At 36.8% G+C, this 20760-nt stretch overlaps 2 protein-coding genes across 3 annotated transcripts in view; one reads left to right on the top strand and one right to left on the bottom strand.

Moving 5' to 3' along the window:
* The window catches only part of LOC127442933 (uncharacterized), a 235004-nt gene that overhangs the window by 180323 nt on the left and 33921 nt on the right, over positions 1 to 20760 (bottom strand). The window lies entirely within an intron of this gene.
* Positions 2443 to 7413, top strand: LOC127442974 (gastrula zinc finger protein XlCGF7.1-like). Of its 2 annotated transcripts, none has more exons than XM_051701439.1 (3): positions 2443 to 2708; positions 4192 to 4458; positions 4816 to 7413. In XM_051701439.1, the coding sequence occupies exons 2-3, from the start codon at positions 4374 to 4376 to the stop codon at positions 5604 to 5606; spliced, it is 876 nt and encodes a 291-aa protein (XP_051557399.1). In that variant the 5' UTR covers positions 2443 to 2708; positions 4192 to 4373; the 3' UTR covers positions 5607 to 7413. The 2 variants fall into 2 exon arrangements, with proteins under 2 accessions (XP_051557399.1, XP_051557400.1); XM_051701440.1 differs by having other exon boundaries at positions 2446 to 2708; positions 4192 to 4508.

The raw sequence follows: 20760 nt of genomic DNA, 5'->3' as shown, positions 1-20760 counted from the left end.
CTAACCCTCACAGAAAACTTTCGGATTTTTTACATTTTCCAAAAAACATTGTTTAGTATGTTTTTTTTAAGCGATTTAAATTATGGGGACACTAGAAATGTCCTCATAAACCACATTTATAGCATAATACCCTTGTAATTACCAGTTTATAACCTAAAAAAAAGTCCTCGTAAACCACTTAAACCTGCCCACCCTGGGATAAATAAGGTTATTACTTGTTTATTTCAGGTACGTTTTGGAAGCAGATATCATGCTGTTAATAATGCTGTTATTTACTGTTTGTTGATCATTTTTATTAATTAGTTTGTAGCTGTTATTTATTGCTGTTCACGTCATTGATTTATATATATATATAGAGAGAGAGAGAGAGAGAGAGAGAGAGAGAGAGAGAGAATTTTGTAAAATAAATGCTAAGTTTGACATTGAAAATGTTTATTCTTCTGTTTGAATTATCACTGCACATTCATGTTCATTTACTTGGCATTTATATTGAATGACTTTATTGAGTATATTGAATTTTGATGTTTGAAATAAATGATAAGTGATGCTTTCTCTATATATGTCCTCTCTTAGTAACACCATGTTCAGGGTTGACTGTAATAATTTTGTGGTATTATTGCAAAAACTGGCAAAAATAACCTCAAACAAACCAAACAAAATGCTAAACTTTGACAAAAGTAGTCTTTGATCATGTTTAAATATATATCTAAATACAGAACTCATGACAAAATCTAGAAATCATCTTCTCTTCAACCAGGGATGAATAAGTAGCTCTCTGCAGCCATCTAGTGTTTATACTTTGAATTTCATCTGGGTTTCATATATTTTTATATTTTAAAAATAGATAGCATAGTTTGATTCTTGAGACTTTAACCTTTCAAATGGTATATGATGTATGAGGATTGGTTCAGTATTTGAGAAAATACAAGGTCACATAGGTAAATATAGGTAAAAAATAATAATAAGGTCTAAATACCCAAAAACCCACTCAAAATGCACAACTCTAGTCCTTTTATATTTCTTTCATAGCAAGTAAAAAAGAAATCACTTTTTTTTTCTCCCCAATTTGGAATGCCCAATTCCCAATGTGCTCTAAATCCTCCTGGTGGTGTAGTGACTTGCCTCAATCTGGGTGGTGGAGGACAAATCTCAGTTGCCTCTGTGTCTGAGACTGTCAATCCACACATCTTATCACGTGGCTTGTTGAGCGTGTTACCACAGATACATAGCGTGTGTGGAGGCTCATGCTATTCTCTGCGGCATCCATGCACAACTCAACACGCGCCTAGCAACAGGGCCAATTTGGTTTCTTAGATCTGGCTGGAGTCACTCAGCATGCCCTGGATTTGAACTCATGACTCCAGGGGTGGTAGTCAGCCTCAATACTCGCTGAGCTACCCAGGCCCCCTTAAAATTACACTCTTAATGTTTCTGGTCACTTTTGAATGATTAATTAATGAGAATTGAGAAATGATTACATTTTCATTACTGTAATATAGCATGTACAATGACTGAATAAAATCAGCATAAAGGCAGTGCAACAAATACTAACATGATTTAAATACAATCTAAATAATATATCGTTATTTTTTTCCGCATTACAGCAATGAAAACTATGGTGGTGTACCTAATTGTCACAATGGAAAAACAGACAACAAAGAAAAGATAAATGGTTCTGAAAAATGTATACTTCTTGTGTCATTATTTAGGTTTAAAGTTCGTCCCTATCATCTGTAATTGTATTGAAGAGATGGACCAGAATATTCACTAAAATGTCACCATTCACATGATATGACGGTGACAAAATTATAAGACAATTTTCATTTTAGGGTGATCTATTTCTTAGATGCAGTCATGAAGTGATTTAGGAATACAATGACTATACTAAATGTGCACCTTTAGAAAAAAACATGCAGCTTCTGTGCAAATATATAAAACACAACACTTGTCCGCGTTAGCATACTGCATTCACTTCGCATTACTAACGTAAATGGTTTCAGTAACATTAACATGTTGTCGGAGAACATTTGTAAAATCTTCAAACCACTTTTGGACGTTTTGTATGTTCTCTTTTTTTTTTTTTTTTTTTTTTTCCGTAAGAGTGATGCTTTCCAAAAGAAATGCACTTAAACAGATATATTCGAGATTAATCTCTTGTAATTTGTATACATAACATATGTGGCATATATAACTTTAAGGTCTATTTCACACACACACACACACACACACACACACACACACACACACACACACACACAACCGTACTATTTTGTATATACTTTTTCATGATCTCAGACTAAAAGCAAAAAAAAAAAAACAAAAAAAAATGTTGGGTGAAAGGGACTTTTATTTTGCTTGATAGGACTTTTGTGTTGATGACGTCACAAGGCTGCGCCGCAGATGAAAGGTTTGTGTTTTGAGCTGTGCAGTAAGGTGTATAAAACGATACAAATCGTTCAGAAATGGTTTGAATTTGTTGCAGTAATTCTCCATCAACAAATAAAATATTACTGAAAGTAGTGTAATATTACTTGCGTTAGCAATGTGAAATAAACGGAGATGTAATATTGTAATGCTTTATGTGAAGTGATGATAGTTGGTCTCACGTAATGGAGCAACATTTAATAGTGTTATTTTTACTACGAGTAAAGCGCATGCACACAAGAGGGCGAGAGATTGATTTTGTTTTGCTGTTTCCAACCAATCAGGTTTGTTGTGGCATTCATGATTTTCTAAAATTTTGTTTTTAGGAAGGAAGAATACTGGAGGAAGAAATCATTACAGAAATATAATAAAACAAATAAAAATAACAAAACAGATATAATGTCTTCCCCACTGGGTTATTTGCTTATTTATTTTATGGAAAGGCTGTTTGCATTGTAAATAGCAACCAAAAGCATCTTCTTTGGACTAAGTGCAAATAGTGGAAGATATTATAAACAGCGCCAACCCGCATCTCAGAATAGCATTCTTAGATGATAGTCTTCTCACCACAATTGTACAGAGTGGTTATCTGAGTTATCATAGACTTTGTCAGTTCGAACCAGTCTGGCCATTCTCTGTTGACCTCTCTCATCAACAAGACGTTTCCATCCACAGAACTGCCGCTCACTGGATGTTTTTTGTTTTTGGCACCATTCTGAAAATTCTAGAGACTGTTGTGTGTGAAAATCCCAGGAGATCAGCAGTTACAGAAATACTCACACCAGCCCATCTGGCACCAACAATCATCCATGCGATTATCTAATCAGCAGTGCATAAAATCATGCAGCTACGGGTCAGGAGCTTCAGTTAATGTTCACATCAACCATCAGAATGGGGAAAAATGTGATCTCAGTGATTTGAACCGTGGCATGATTGTTGGTGCCAGATGGGCTGGTTTGAGTATTTCTGTAACTGCTGATCTCCTGGGATTTTCATGCACAACAGTCTCTAGAATTTCCAAATGGTGCCAAAAACAAAAAACATCCAGTGAGCGGCAGTTCTGTGGACAGAAATGTCTTGTTGATGAGAGATGTCAACAGAAAATGGCCAGACTGGTTTGAACTGACAAAGACTACGGTAACTCAGATAACCGCTCTGTACAATTGTGGTGAGAAGAATCTCAGATGCTATTCTGAGATGCGGGTTGGCACTGTTTTGGCGGCACAAGGGGGACCTACGCAATATTAGGAAGGTGGTTTTAATGTTGTGGCTGATCGGTGTATATGTCTATCTGTAAAATACACTGATTGTCCTCATATTCACAAATGTAAAAAAAAAAAAAAATTCAAGTGACCGATATCGGTCTTGTGTAAAAAAAAAAAAAATCGCTTGGCGGTGCTCATGTAAGGTTATGTTGGGTACCATAGTTGGTTATGCCTCAGTTAGGAACAAGCGGGACAAAAAATCGGATGTGTCAAAATATTGCTTCTGTACATCAGGCCTTGCAGTGAAAATGCAACCATATTTTTTTAGAATCGTCTATCATGAATCATGTATTTCTGCTCTTGATATTAAGAGAGTGTCATTGTGACATTTCTATCATAAAACAGTTATTGAAGCCTGAGTCTTAGACCTTTCCAAATATGGTTTGCCAAGATTACATTTTTAAACAGGAAAAAATGCACTAAATGTAAATTTGGGAGTAGCTTTGTGTATATTAATGTAAAAGTATATATGTGGTAATTCATTTATTTTTCATTTTCACAGGTCTTTAGTCCTCAATGCCACACAGTGAATCATATCACAAAATCTTCACTGAAGCCAATCCCACAGCAACTCATCAATAAATGCTGGAAATATTCCCATCATGCTACAAGTGAAGAGGTCACTTGGATCCGAAACAAGTAGGAAACACTACTGGTGTAACGACACATTCTACTTATGTAAAGATGGAGTTTATTAAAGTGGAGATTGTGGACATGGGTGATCCAGCACCATGCAGAGTGAAAAATGAAGATACTGAGGAACAAAGAGGTTGGTGTCCATTCTTCATTCTTCATCAATGACTGCTGAGGAAAATTAAGGTAACAAAGCTACAGGCTGTTCACCAGATTTAGTGGCTCTAGATATAAAATCACAAAGTGTTGTGAAATGACATAAATAAAGGGCAACATTATATAGTATTATTGTATGTTAAGGGTTTGTAAAGACTTGTCACTGTGGTTTTGGAGAAACTGTATTGAGTTTCTTGTCTTGCTACACAGGACAGAAATGACAAATAAACTGACTTGCCTAAATTATTTTGCTTTCTGCAATGAAAATGGGGTTAATTTTATTTCTTTTCATTGCACATCTGATTGGATTTTTGGAATTTTGCTATGTTCCTTCTAGACCTGATGGGAGTGAAAGAGGAAAGACAAGAACCGAGTAAAGACGAGGAGAAACATCAGTATCAGAAACCTCATAATGTCACAACTGGAGAAAAAGCCTTAACCAAAAATGATTTCACCTGCTCTCAGTGTGGAAGGAGTTTCACCCAACAGCATCACCTTAAGGATCACATGAGAATTCACACTAGAGAGAGACCTTTTACTTGTCCTCAGTGTGGAAAAAGTTTCACCCAACAAGGACAACTTAAGCGTCATGTAAGAATTCACACTGGAGAGAAGCCTTTCACATGCCCTCAGTGTGGAAAGAGTTTCACACAGGCACAAAGTCTCAAAATTCATCTGCATGTTCACTCTGGAGAAATGCCATTTAACTGTGAGCAGTGTGGACAGAAATTTGTTTTGGCATCACACCTACAAAGACACATCAGAACTCATACAAACGAGAGGCCCTACACATGCTCTTTTTGTGGAAAGAGTTCTAAACGCATCAGTGATTTTAAAAAGCACCAAATAACACATTCTGGTGTGAAAGCTCATGTGTGCTCTGAGTGTGGAAAAGCCTTTTCTAGAACTGGCGACTTGCAGCGGCACCAAAAACTTCATAGTGGAGAAAAACCTTACAAGTGTTCACTTTGTGAAAAAGGTTTTAATGAGTCTTTTAAGCTGAAAATACATGCAAGAGTGCATACTGGAGAGAAGCCATACCCCTGCACTTTATGTGGGAAGAGTTTCAGCACATCAAGTGCTCGAATGATTCATAAGAAAAAGCATTGTCCAAAGTTATCAAAGTGAGCAAAGATATATTCAGGTCCAAAGGTTCAAAAGTTCAGATAAACCCAAATATGAAATTTCTTCCTAAAGAGCAGTTTTATCTATGATGGTAATACCAGAAGGAATTGGAATTGTCCACCCGGGAATATGACTCAAGAGTCATATTTCATTCACTCAAATAGGTAAAAAAAAAAGGAAACCACTTTAGAACAATGCCAGTAAAGGCCAAAGTATACTTCAGTTGTCTGTGTTGCTGATCACTCCGTGCACAGTATGCGTGACTCAGATTTTGTCATCAGTACAGGTTGTGCGGACTGTCCGTCCGTGGGCCAGATTTTGTCGACATGCAGACAGTCCTCATCTGTGCGCATTTTCGCCGCATGTGCCTGAAGTTGACTGTAATAAAAGAGCATCTCAAAGCAGTAGTACTGTGCGTGCTTCTAACGTGTTTATATTCGCCCGCAGTCAAAAGAATATACTTCAACCTCTTAACGATGGGTGTTTCAAAAATGACCCACTTGCGTATTTATTTACATTTATGTTTAATGCATGTTTAAACTGAAATTGTAAACTAATATTGACATCCGATATATCATTTGAAAGATCTGGGTCTCAAGATTATATATTTTAAAGCAATTTTGACGATCGCAAAGTTACAATAATATGATTTTCTTGAACTTGTCAAGAGTGAAAATCAAAACACGGAAAATGAAACCGGAAGTTCTGAATTGTATTGTCTTCCAGCCAAACACAGATGAGCACAATCCTCCAAACTTCAGTATGCTTTTCATTGCAAGAGTCCAATAAATAAAATCCAGAGATTTTAGTCCAAAAATGTAAAAATATGAAGTAATATTGATCTATATGTCTTTGTTCAGGTTTTACATATTCAACACGTGTTATCATTTATGAAATCTTGCACCCTGTGTAGTGTTTCAGTAGCAAAACACCCAAACATGATATTTGGGAGGGTTTTGAGCATTCCCTCAAAGTTTTCTGTGCATTTGTGATTGGGTAGTCACTCAAAATAGCTAAACAGTACAGTCGACACGAGTGATGTAAAGATTTGCGTTATCCATGTTTGTCTCTGGATAAAGCCGGCCATTGAAAAGCTAGATAATTTTTGACTGATGGGTCGTGTAGCTAATGAAAAGATGAAAACAATGATATGAGGGTTGTGTATATCCCTGATGCCGATTTGCAAAGGTTCGGAGAACCATGGACTGTGTTTGTTTGTGTTTGCGCTTTTACGAACGGTGTGCAGTTATAGCGTGTTACTGCCGTACTGTTGACAAAGAACTCGGCTTTTGGACCCACGATCTGATCCACCCTCTTCGGCTTCAGTCACCATCACTGAAGGTTTGGAGAACACATGCTCCCGACTGCATTTTTTCATCAAACCCCCTGTTCAACTGCACATCCAGGGGGCTCTTGCATGTCATTCAAGCCGAGATGAGCCACCTTCCCCGGCTTTGCTCACCATGAGTTAGACCCCGGAGCACACGCGCTCCCAATGCATTGACTTTTTTATCCCACTGCTTTTCATTCAATTTTCATTGGGAGCAGGTGTGCTCCAGGCTTCACTGACGGTGATCGAGGCTCCCCGGCTTGAGGCAGTGACTAAAGACCCTAGGTGAACGGCAGAGCAAAAGCTCTGAAAAATGTCAATTTACATTTGTATGGGGAAAAAATGAACAGAAGCATCTTTACTGTAAGTAAAAGTTTATTTCCATAAACTTTTTACATTGTTTATAAAATTCATAAATATATATGGAATGCTTTATAATATATTCCCAAATAATAATAATAAAAATATGATAACCATGTATATTTTGGTTTGTGTGTGTGTGTTATTTTTACATGGAAATATAAACAAATTGTGTGTTTTGAACCACTTTGATAATTGGTTTATGGAGTTACTACAAGTGGTCTGTTGGCGCCTCCAAGTGACCTTTTTTTGGAAGTACACTTACATAAATCATTATGGAACAATGAGTTTTGGTCATATCAACTTCAAAATTGTGTCAGACCTTCATCAGACATGTGGCTTTGTATCAGATGTGTTTTTGGGGTATTTTATAAATAATATTTGTGGTCACTATTCAAAATATTTAAATATCTCTAAATTTTTTTATATTACAATGATACATTTATACTTTTGAATAACAAATGTCTAAGTGTCTACTTCCAAACGAGCTCAAGTTTGTGTTTGTAGACCAAAGGGTTCAAGAACTGGAAGAGTTTTACTTTGGGTATGTTATTTTCAAGCTCGTGCACAAAAAGAGGCCGGATGTTAAGGGAAAGGGCAAAGCGGTCGACCGGGCACGGTCCGATCCGGAATGCACAAAAACAAAGTATACCCGGGTCTTAAGAGTCACCCTATCTCCTCTGTTCTCTGCTCTCTGCATAACTATCCTTTGTTAAGATTCATGTGTCATAATCTAACAAAACCCCCATTTATACCTGATATTGAAATGCATCAGATCACAAGTGGACACCGCAAAATACAGGCGTTAACGGTTCCAAAAGGTTTTGCGATTGGATCACTAAGGCCCCGTTAACACCTGGTGGGGTACAATGGGGCAAAAGGGTCCTTTGATTTTATTTTCTCCCAAAACACTAAACAGGATCAAAAACTACCACAGCACTTTCCTTAACACCTGTTTGTCACTATGAACTGCACATTTCCCCTCTTTCATGAGATCAATACATTAAATGTCTAAAGTTTGATTTTGAGGCAATTTGATCTAATATTCAATTTTTTTCAAGGTGATTATATCAAATAACTGTCCAATAAGTAAAAGGACTGCATTTGGTGTAAAAATCCCCCATGTTGCAGGGGCTAAAGGCCCCCATAATACGTTTTTTTTTTTTGTTTTGTTTTTTTTTAAGTGGGGGGAATAGATTTGTTATGAAAAATGTTCAAAGTGGGCTCACATTGACTGATCCAATCACAATGGACATTAATTTGTTTATAGAATACTTGAGATGTTATAAAATGCCAAATGTGTTTAAAATTAACATTCACCCTTTTCTGAAGTGGTTATTTTGAATAAGCATTATCATAATGCATCTTGTTGTCTCAAAAATATTTGCATAAGTTGACAAATTGTGCCCTAGGAAGGAATATTATTTTTCAAAAATGTGTTTAATTGTCTAGAAAAAGATCGTTGTCAATGCCTCACTCCTTTCAGGCACTATTCCAAAGTCTCTGAAAACTGCAGTTGTTAAGCCACTCCTAAAAAATGAATAACTCCATATTAAACAACTACAGACCAATCTCAAATCTTCCTTTCATAGGCAAGATCAGTGAAAAGGTGATTTTCAATCAACAAAATAAATTATTTAATTAAAATGGCTACTTTGACAATTTCTGGTTTCCCGACCGCTTCACAGCACAGAGACGGCACACATAAAGATACTTAAATGGATAGTTCACCCAAAAATGAAAATTCTCTGATAATTTACTCACCCTCATGCCATCTGAGATGTGTATGACTTTCTTCTGCAAAACACTTTTGAAGATTTGTAGAAAAAGATCCAGGCTCAGCAGGTCCTTAGAATAGGAGAGGATGGTGATTAGATATTTGTAGGTCCAAAAAACTCAGATAGTCAGCATAAGAGTAAAACATCCTATCTTCAGCAGTGACATTAATGTCTTCTAAAGCAAACCGATCACTTTGTGTGTGAAAAAGAATGATATTTAAGCACTTTTTAACTATAAAAGTTCGCTTCGAGTCAGGTGTTGACGAATGGCCGAATTTACCCGAGTGCTCCTGTGACACAAGCACATTGGCACGGTCCTTCGACTCATTGGTTGAGTGTCTGTCACGCGTCAGTTCATGTGCCATCGCACTAATGTCACGGGAGCACTCGGGTAAATTCGGTCATACGTCAACACCTGACTGAAAGCGATCTTTTATAGTTAAAAAGTGCTTATATCATTCTTTTTCGCACATAAAGTGATTGACCACAGCCCCATAGACTACCTGTGCCAGTGCACTGAAGAAATTAACAGTTGGATGTGCCAAAACATCCTTCAGTTAAATAACAACAAGGCAGTGGTCGTAATATTTGGCAACAAAGTTGAATTTCCCAAGGTGAACATTAAGTCAGAAATCTTGGTGTCATTTTGGAGGCAGACCTTAGTTTCAGTAGTCACCTCAAAGCAATAACCAAATCAGCCTACTAGGGCTGCAACAACTAATCGATAAAATTGATTAGTATCGATAATAGAAATCATCAACAACAAATTTAATTATCGATTAGTTGGATATATGCCGCGAGCACAGAGAAGCTCCATCAGTGACGTCACTTTACAGCTCAGTGAAAAATTACTGCATGACAAAACTCCTTTGAAAAAGAATGGAGAGAAGCTGAAGCAGAAAAAACAACGCCAAGTTCTCCAGCGCACAAGATCACTTTATAAACACTTCAAAGAAGACCATAGTAAGCATACAGTTTAATGTGGAGCGAATGCTGCATCAGGTGGGTTGAAAGAGTGATTGTGTTGTTTGATGTGCTTAAGAGTTGTTCCTCTCCAGCACATACATTTTACTGCTATTTTCTATGTTTTATAATGTATACATGTTATGAATTCAAAATCAGGCATGTATTTCTGGGTATTTCACAAAACTGTTTGTTTTTACCCTGTGTGAGTCTCCGTTAAACTTCACTGAGCGAGCGCGAGCATCGCCTCAATCAAACTGATCACAATGGAGAAAGGGAGCGCTGGAGCGCAATCATCTTAATTTAACTCGTGCAGATTCATACCATGATTTCAGTTTCAATGTAATCATTTGTGCAGCTCGTGGATATCACACTGATGTCTCAGAGGTCAAAGTGTGGTTTTTAAAGTGTTTTAGATGATTTCTCCTCATGCATGAGAATTTTCAGCACAAGAGTGAATCTGCACTGCGTTTACAGATGATTGTACTATATTAAACTGTATATAATGCTGAATATAATGTATAATAATGCTAAGGGTCCTGATATTTGATCGTCCTTATAATAACGTATGTAATGTCTGATTCCACCAGTAAATTTATACCATGACAAACATGTTACTTGATTAACATCCACATATTTTTTAAAAGAATAGTTCAGAAACAATAGTTTAAAACGTACAATATTAATTTAAAATACTTAAAATGTATGTAATCAGTGACAGTGTTCAAGCATATGTACCTAACATAATTATGTATTTTTCAGCTGGGCAGAACTACGCCCTTTGTTATTCCTGTTTTTTTAATCCTATTTTTTAATAAAATAAAAGAAATTAAATTTATCCGATTAATCTGAGAAATAATCGAAGATTAATCGATTATAAAAATAATCGTTAGTTGCAGCCCTACAGCTACTTTCATCTCAAAAATATTTTAAGAATAATATGTTTCATATCTAGTCAAGATTTAGAGAAACTTGTTCCCAAGAAGACTATTAATCCGGCTTTATCTGATGGATTGGCTGGTGCAAGATGGCGCCGTGTGTGCGGCTTGCCGTCTGCTACCTGGCTTGTTTGTTTTTATGTTTTTTTATGTCTCTTACAATTCAAAATGTTTTTACTCTGTTGGTTTATGACTGTCAAATGCTCTTCAATTTTAAAAACACATCTGAGGTACTTTCCAACAAAGATCTGAGAGGACCACGCTTTAGTCTCCCTCCCCCCCCTTCCTGGCGACTGTACCGACATGTATATGTTGGCTGCCATGTACTTTTTCCTGGAGGAAATGTCGCAAAGAAGAGGAAAGAGGGGAGGTATAGCTGTTAAGCTAAAATTTCGCCTGGCATCTCGATCTCTGCTTCAGCCTCATCTGGATAGCCTTGGATGAGAGTTGGATGGTGACCGCTTCATCTCGTGGCGATTGCTAGAAGCACCATATCAATGGGTTTTGTCTATGAGCCCAGATTGCTGGTAAACAAGATGTTTATACTTAATGATTTCCTCACCTCTAATGGTTTAGATCTTTTATTTGTGAATGAGACTTGGCTGAATGGGGCTATAAGTCCTTTTTCTGAACATGTGCTCTCTGATTGTAAATTGTTAAACTCTCCCAGAACCACGAGTAGGGGTGGAGGGCTTGCATCTGTTTTTAAAAGCAGCCTCTGTTGTCAGACTTTAACAACTGAGGTATATTCAAGTTTCGAATTACAACTGCTTTAAATGGACCAGGTTCAATTATTGGCGGTTGTAGTGGTGTATTGACCACCTAATCCTAACAAAGAGTTTTTAGGAGGAATTATCCCTATGAATGATAGACTTTTATTTGTTGGGGATTTTAATATTCATGTTTGCTGTGATTCTAACTCCCTGGCTAAATAATTTATTAGTCTCATTGATTCCTTTGACTTCATACAATGGTGAAAGGACCTACTCATAAACAGGGTCATATATTAGATCTTGTTTTGTCGCATGGACTGTCTATCTGCGACACTGAAATCTGTGACTTGAGTTTTTCTGATCATATGCCTGTCATGGTTACTGTCTTGCTTCCATATCAAATTACAAAATCTACTAGGCCTGCTCACATGTCTTGTGCATTCAGTTCCACTTCTAGTGATGAACTCTCTAGCTTTTAAAGAGGCTTGTCAATTTTACACCACTCTGATATTTCAGTTTTTCTTTTTAATAAATTTGTAGTTATCAAAAATCTGGTTTTTGCTTTTCCATTATGGGGTATGGAGTGTAGATTGATGTGAAAAAAAAATAATTTAAAGCAATTTACCATAAGGCTGCAACATAACAAAATGTGAAAAAAATAAAAGGGTCTGAATACTTTCTGAATGCACTGTAGGAATAAGCCTATCATACATTGCTCGTTTGCAAATGGTCCAGAACGCTGCCACAAGGCTTTTGACTGGCGTTCGCAAATATGAACATATTACTACTGTTTTAATTTCTCTGCATTGGCTGCCAATCTGCTACAGAATTGATTTTAAAATTTTACTTTTTGTTTTTAAGTCTTTAAATGGATTGTCACCTTCTTATTTTTTCTGACCTACTGTGTATAAATAAACCTGTTATATGTCTAAGGTCATCTGATCAGAGACTGTTGACAGTTCCCAGGTCAAGACTAAAGATGAGGGGCGACCATGCCTTTGCGGTAGCCAGCCCAAAGCTATGTTACAGTCTTCCTGTGTCCCTCAGATCTGCCTCCACAATAGTTGATTTTAAGTCAAAGCTAAATACTTATTTCTTTGTCCTGGTTTATAATCAAACTTAGAGTGTTTTGTGTGTTGTATGTGATTTAAATTTCTGATTGTCGTATCCTCATGTATTGTGGTTGTACAGCACAGTGGTCAACTATACTTGTTTTAATATGCTTAATAAATCAAATTGATTGAATAAATAAATTGATATTAGGCAGCTCATACTGCCAGTATTCTGACCTGAACCAAAAAATCTGTGCATATTACTCCAGTACTCAATCTTTACACTGTCCAGTTACATTTAGAATTGATTTTAAAGTACTGTTACTTGTTTATAAATCACTCAATGGTGTATTGCAGATATGCTTGTTGAATATAAATATAACAGACCTCTCAGATCATTAGGATCAAGTCAGTTAGAAATATCAAGGGTTCACTCAAAACAAGGTGAGACTGCGTTTAGCTATTATGGCACCCACAGCTGGAACCAGCTTCCAGAAGAGTTCAGGTGTGCTCCAACAGTAGCCATACAAGTCCAGAATGAAAACACATCTGTTTAGCTGTGCATTTACTGAATGAGCATATCTATCTATCTGTCTATCTATCTGTCTGTTTTATTGTAAGGTTTGTAAAGCTAAATCAAAGTTTGCGTTGAAACACTTTACCTATCTAGTTAGATATGTACAATATGTTATAAATCTCAGAACTTTATTCATTCTTATATATAAACTGCAATGTACTAAATTAACACAGTTGTGCTATTTTTTTTTCTTTGCCATTTATACCATTAAATAATTTGTTTTGGATTTAGCAATGGTTACTGGGATTGAAAACGACTCTGGATAATGAACTGTTCAAGTATGTGTCTTTCACTCTGACATTGGTTTCATTTTATATTCACACAACCTATTCATCTCTAAATCTTTTGTCAGATAAACAAGGCGATCTTTCCATCAAAACAGTGAACTTGGACTTTTTAACTACTGTGTATGTACGTTTATTGTTTTATTTTTATTTTTATTTTTTTATTTTTAAAACTATCAATCTCCACTTTCACATCCTTTGTACATATCTCCACCCATAGCGCTTCTGAAGATATAGATTTAACCACTTGAGTCTTGTGGATTGCTTTTATGCTGCCTTTATGTGCATTTTGGTGCTTCAAAATTTTGGTTACCATTCACTTGCATTGTATGGACCTACAGAGCTGAAATGTTCTTCTAAAAATCTTCGTTTGTGTTCAGCAGAAGAAAAAAAGCTATACATATCTGGGATGGCATGAGGGTGAGTTGAAATGATCATTTTAATTTTTGGATGAACTATCCCTTTAAAGATGGTTTTACAGACCTTAGTAAAACAGACAGACAGACAGACAGACAGACAGAGATAGATAGATAGATAGAATAACTGACCAGGTTCAGAACTGTAGTTTTGCAATATTTACAACTGCCAATATGCAAAAGCAAAGGTTATGAATGCTAAACTAAATGTTTTGACCAAATTTATCTAACAGCGTCTGTACCTCTTGCAACATAGTCTACAACAATTGCATTTCTTGAAATTTCAAATGCTGCCAATCATGTATATATCGCCGTTTCCATTATTGTTTGTCAGAAAGTCCCACCCATTTGAGACCTCACCCAATCATCATATAGAGGAGCCATGCTTTCAGGCAGGACAAAAGCACTTTGATTGAAATCCCAATTACCAATTAACAATCAGATCGTTGATGCTCATGAAACCCCCATTTTTGCTTTTCAGATACCTAGGGTGTTCATCCCTAAGCTCTATTCCCTTTGAAGATCTTAACATCTACTGTGAGAGCTATGGAGTGCTAAAAAGTGTGGAGTTCAAAAAGAACAGTGCCTCCGAAGGCATCATTTATGCCGTTTGGAATGCAGGTCTAGGCTTTAGAATGGCATTCTTAGATACTACGCTGGCTGTTTTTGCCACATAAAGCAATCAGAACTATCCACAGAAATAGTAAGAGTAATAAGGGTACTATGCCATTCCGAACTTAGCTGTATCCTTGGTGAAGCATAGCGTTCGGGCGGGACTTAAAATTACTTGTTTAGAGCCTCTTGTGTGATATTCTACACTAAAATATTGAAATGCACCACAGGAAGTAGTGTAATCTATGTCCACTGATAGCTAATTACGGTTGACTGAGAGCTAGCCAGTTAAAGGTGCACTCAGTAAGTTTTTGCTAATTAAAAAAGTTTTACACATAAAGACATAAATAGTATTTTTTTAGAAATATGTTGAAAATGATGTACACTTATATTAGATAAATACTCCAGTCATACCAGTAACCCAATGAAGCTGTTTAATTTTTCATGGAGCGGGTCGCCCCCTAATGGGCGCTGCCATGTTGACAGCAACTGACACTACTACCACTAATAATGACAAAAGGAGCCAAGATGGCATCGGAATAGGTGGAAGCATTCCGTCTGTCATGGTAATGCTGAGGGGTTTAAGGCTAACAAGTTAAGCAAACAGTTTTATCCAAAGCCTCGAACTGTGTTAATTTGAGTGTGTAAGTGTTTTTATGGCAAATGCATTGAGTTTTTGATGCGAAAACATGGGCCAAAAAACAGTCCCATACAGAAAGCGCCATATTGATGGGACACCTTATGGATGAAGACTACAATCAACACGTGGAAGCAACCGATTCGGTGAACTTCAATTTAGAAACTGAAATTGCAGTTTGTTTAAATGGATATTTCACCCAAAAATGAAAATTCTCATCATTTACTCACCCTCATGCCATCCCAGATGTGTATGACTTTCTTCTGAAGAACACAAATGAAGATTTTTAGAAAAATATTTCAGCTCTGTAGGTCTGTACAATGCAAGTGAATGGTGACCAGACCTTTGTAGCACCAAAAATCACATAAAGTAAACATAAAAGTAATCCATAAGACTCCAGTGGTTTAATCCATATCTTCAGAAGCGATATAATAGGTGTGGGTGAGAAACAGATCAAAATGTAAGTCCATTTTTACTCTTAATCTCCACTTTAACTTTCAGATGTGAAATTGAAACTAAACAGGCACCACATGTGACTTTCGGATGTAAAAATGAAAGTGGAGATTCAGAGTAAAAAATGGACTTACATTTTGATCTGTTTCTCACCCACACCTATTATATCGCTTCTGAAGATATGGATTTTAACACTGGAGTAATACTGATTACTTTTATGTTTCCTTTATGTGATTTTTGGAGCTACAAAGGTCTGATCACCATTCACTTGCATTGTAAGGACCTACAGAGCTGAGATATTCTTCTAAAAGGACAAAATGGCACCATAAAATCTTACTGTATGTCCCGTGTGACCTATCACACTTCCGAATTTTGATTCTAAGTTGAATGCAACAGTGTATTCTAACAGAGTCTAGATCAAGTCATAAATGAAACACAAACAGGTTTTATGAAAGGGCGTTACATCAGCTGTAATATCCGGCTTGCTTTGGAGCTCATAGACTATATGGAAGAAATAATTTCCAAAGCAGTAATTTTATTTCTCGACTTTTATAAAGCCTTTGACACAGTAGAACACTAATTTCTTTTCAAATCTTTAGATACTTTTGGATTTGGAAATAAATGTATTAATGCCGTGAAAATGCTGCATACTTCTCAAAGGTTTCCCATCCTTCATTTAATTCATCAGGGTTGCCATTTAAGTGCCTTTTTGTTTTTATTTGTAGTAGAAACCTTGTCCATTGATATTTTACACAACAAGAGCTTTAATGATAGAAGAGATTAGAATTTCACAGCTAGCAGATGATTCAACTTTGTTTTAAAAAAAACGAAACTAAGTGATACCAGTTTAAATACAATAAAATATTTTTATTGTGCTTCTGGGATTATCGACAGTTAAAAATGATGTGAAATACTAACGAATTCATATAACAAAGAACTTAATTAGCAGACAACATTTACATTTCTCATCTAGAATACTTAAAACTAGACATATATTTACTGTAACAACTGGCTTCAAAGAGATCTGTCCATTTTCCTTTTGTCCAAGGCAGATGGATTATCTAGATTTGTCTACCCATCCTTGTCTTTACATGTCGACAATAAAACATCTAAAGAAAGAAATTAATAGAGTATTCCTTGATTTTATTTGAAAAATAAATCACACAAACTAAAGAAAAAAGTTCTTGCAAATAAGAGATGCAAAAGAGGGCTCGAAATACAAAATTTTGATGACATTAACAACACATTCAAAGTGAACTGGTTGAAAAGATGTCCTTGGCAATGAATCCTTGTGGTATTTTATCCCCAATAATGTCTTTAAAAAAATTGGTGGCCTTTCCTTTTTAATGAAGTGCAACTATTCACAGGTAAATTACCTATAAAATTAACTCACCAATTTCTCAATTAATTTCACCAGCAAGCGTTAGCATGGAAGTTAACTTGCAATCACAACTTCTCCCCCATAAAACAATTCTTTGGAACAACAGTGATGTCACGATTAAAAATAATTGTTTTTGCACAAATGGTTCTGTAAAGATATAATATTTGTTGCAGATCTTTTGTCATATGAAAAGTTCATGACTGTTTATGAACACCCGTCCCCCTTTAACACTGTTATGAAAGCCATTCCTCTGGGTGTAATTCATCTGATGAAAACAGTTTTATATTACGAGATACGCCATAAACATTTACACCAAGTTTCTTGGGAAGGAATCTCTTTGTTGAATAATTCCTGTAATAATAAACATATTTTACAATTATTGCACTCCCGAAACTCAATTTCCCCAAGAGGAAACTTTTACTGGAATTCTTTTTTTTAATTTTTTTTATCCCCTTTTCTCCCAATTTGGAATGCCCAATTCCCACTACTTAGTAGGTCCTCATGGTGGTGTGGTTACTCACCTCAGTCCGGGTGGCAGAGGACAAGTCTTAGTTGCCTCTGCTACTGAGACCGTCAATCCACACATCTTACCACGTGGCTCGCTGTGCATGACACCGCGGAGACTCGCAGCATGTGGAGGCTCATGCTACTCTCTGCGATCCGCGCACAACCTACCACGTGCCCCATTGAGAGCGAAAACCACTAATTGCGACCACGAGCAGGTTACCCCATGTGACTCTACCCTCTCTAGCAACCGGGCCAATTTGGTTGCTTAGGAGACCTGGCTGGAGTCACTCAGCACACCCTGGATTTGAACTTGTGACTCCAGGGGTGGTAGTCAGCATCAGTACTCACTGAGCTACCCAGGGCCCTGGAACTCTCTTATTAACAATATACTGTACATTGTAGGAAAACATGGATGTTACCATATAAGTATTGTATGCCTAACAAAAAAGTTCACTCCTGTAATGCACTACTATCTAAGAACTGTGAAGTACTGTGAAGACAAGTGTGAAAGTCTTGATCACCTGTTCTCTTTTTTTGTGAAATGACTTTTGCTTTCTGGTGTCAGTGGAGTCATTTTTGTTTTTCTAATTTAAAGTTATAATTTTAATCTTAAGGACGTTATTTGTTATTATGAAAGCAAAAACAGGTCTCTGGAAATCTCTGTAAATGTTTTAATTCTTGCAGCAAAATTTTATATTCACAAACAAAAGTTTCTCTAGAAATTTCCAAGATTGGCAGAATACTTCTTAGAAGTCAATTACTTAATAAATACTATTAGGGCTATTAATGACAAAAAATTTACAGGTATATCCTTTATTATATGCTATAACGAGAACTTTCCTGTCCCATGATTTATAATTGTTTGACTTTTTTCCCTTTTTTGTTTGTTTTCTGTTTTATTTTTCTCCCCAATTTGGAATGCCCAATTCCCAGTGCGCTCTAAGTCCTTGTGGTGGCATAGTGACCAGCCTCAATCCGGGTGGCTGAGGACGAATCTCTGTTGCCTCCACGTCTGAGACCGTCAATCTGTGCATCTTATAACGTGGCTTGTTGAGTGCGTTACTGTGGAGACATAGGGCATGTGGACGGCTTCACGCTATTCTCCGCGGCTTCCACGCACAACTCACCATGAGCCCAACCGAAGGCGAGATCCACATTATAGTAACCATGAGGAGGTTAACCCATGTGACTCTACCCTCCCTAGCAACAGGGCCAATTTGGTTGTTTAGGAGACCTGGCTGGAGTCACTCAACACGCCCTGGATTTGAACTCCAGGGGTGGTAGTTAGCGTCTTTACTCGCTGAGTTACCCAGGCCCCCTTTGTTTTCTGTTTTTTTTTTTTTTTTTTTATCTTTTACCTGTTAGAAAGTGCACTGTAGGCTACTTGTTTTGTTGTTTATGTATTTTGTGTGTATGTTCATTGCTTAATAAAAAAAACTAATAATGACAAAAATAATATGTATACTTGATATAGTGCTTTCAGCCAATGCTCAAACATAAAAGTAAATGGAAAAACAAGCAAACCAAACAATAAAACAACAAACAAAATATACTTACTGCAAACAACAATGAAGCCCAAGTGTGGTGATGGGGTGTGGCCGAGCGATGTCTGTGGAGAGCGAGGCCGGGAGAGGAAGAGCAGTAAGGATTGACACCTGTGGGGAACTATCTCTAACAGCTGTTCTGTGTTGCACTGAGAGCTGGAGAGGGATAAAAGGACAATCCAGACCACCAGAGGGAGTGAGAGCCGAGCTTGAAGCTGTGTGTGTTTGGCTGAAAAGCAAACCGTGTGTGTGTGTGTGTGTGTGTGTGTGTGTGTGTGTGTGTGCGTGTGCGTGTGCGTGTGCGTGTGTGCATTAAGGAAAGTGTGCTCAGTAAAAGTATTACGTAGACTGATCACCTGGCTCCTGCTTCCTCCTCCACAAAGAGAGCAAGAGACTTATCACACAAAGTCAACAGTATAGTCCAGAGTGATGGTATTGATCAGCAGGAGTGTGATCCATCAGACAGTCCAAAAAGAATAAGTGAAAATGAAAAAAATTAAATGTTCAAAAAAGAGGTCCCTGCTGGAGTGATGAAACAAACTGCTACTACCGGCAGCTCTCATGGCACGGATCATGGATAAATGGCACAAAATCAAATGCCAAGTGCTAATACACAGAAGAACAAATGTCACACGAGAGTTTGGCCATTTCAAACAGCATCAGAGCCCTGGATGGAAGTGCCGATTTAAAGTTATAAACATTTTAATTATCTATTTATTTTTTACACAAACCTATCGATTCACTTCAGAAGACATTCAGTGATCGACTGGAGTGCTGTGGATTACTTTTATGCCCGTGTACTTCCATTATAAGGACCTGACAGTTTTCTTCTAAAAATCTTCATTTGTGTTCTGCTGAAGAAAGATAGTCATACACATCTGGGATGGCATCAGGGTGAGCAAATAATGAGAGGATTTTCATTTTTGGGTGAACTATTCCTTTAATCTCAATAACCGTCATGTTATTTGACACTTTCGTTCATTGATTAAAATAATCATGGCTGACTGTGAATAATACATTTCTACAATTGAGTCTGAAACTGAAAACTATTGATTTTAAATGATGCTGCATCCAAGCCGCTAGATGTCAGTGTAAGTCCAAGATGACACAAAGACAAAAGTTAATAAATGCTCCTTTAACTCGAATACTCAACATGACTATCTGTAAACAGCTGGATTATAACTAAATGGTTAAGTCAATGGTTAAGCCACAACCATTGGTTGATTTAACATTGTTGGAGGCTAGATGAAAAGAAGGTTAGAATGAACAAGAAGTGGTAAAGGTAAGGGAGTATTTATGTAACAGTATGGGAGTAACAGTATGGTAATAACACCCATATATTTACAAACACTTCAGAAAATTCAGTTAGTGGACAGGAAGGGATCACATTTACATATGCTGAGATTCAAGTTTTTCTCTATAAAGTCTTGATGCTCAGCAGTCTGAAACAAGGCAAAATATTGTATTAGAAATTCTCCAAAGGTAAACAGGTAAAAGTGGGGTAAAAGGGTTCAGTAGAGTTACAGATAACACATAGTAGATCAGAAATCGAATAATTTATAAAAAGGAGATACATTAAATATGGCAACAATATTGGCTGACTGACACTAAT

Source organism: Myxocyprinus asiaticus, chromosome 6, assembly GCF_019703515.2.
Source record: "Myxocyprinus asiaticus isolate MX2 ecotype Aquarium Trade chromosome 6, UBuf_Myxa_2, whole genome shotgun sequence".
Lineage (NCBI taxonomy): Eukaryota > Metazoa > Chordata > Actinopteri > Cypriniformes > Catostomidae > Myxocyprinus > Myxocyprinus asiaticus.
This window is presented reverse-complemented; position numbering and strand designations above follow the sequence as displayed.

Bases quoted from the DNA above. Each gene is read 5' to 3' on its own strand.
- LOC127442974 (XM_051701439.1), top strand. From the start codon at position 4,374: ATGGAGTTTATTAAAGTGGAGATTGTGGACATGGGTGATCCAGCACCA. The intron at 4,459-4,815 runs GTTGGTGTCCAT...TGTTCCTTCTAG, and splicing joins AGATACTGAGGAACAAAGAG to ACCTGATGGGAGTGAAAGAG.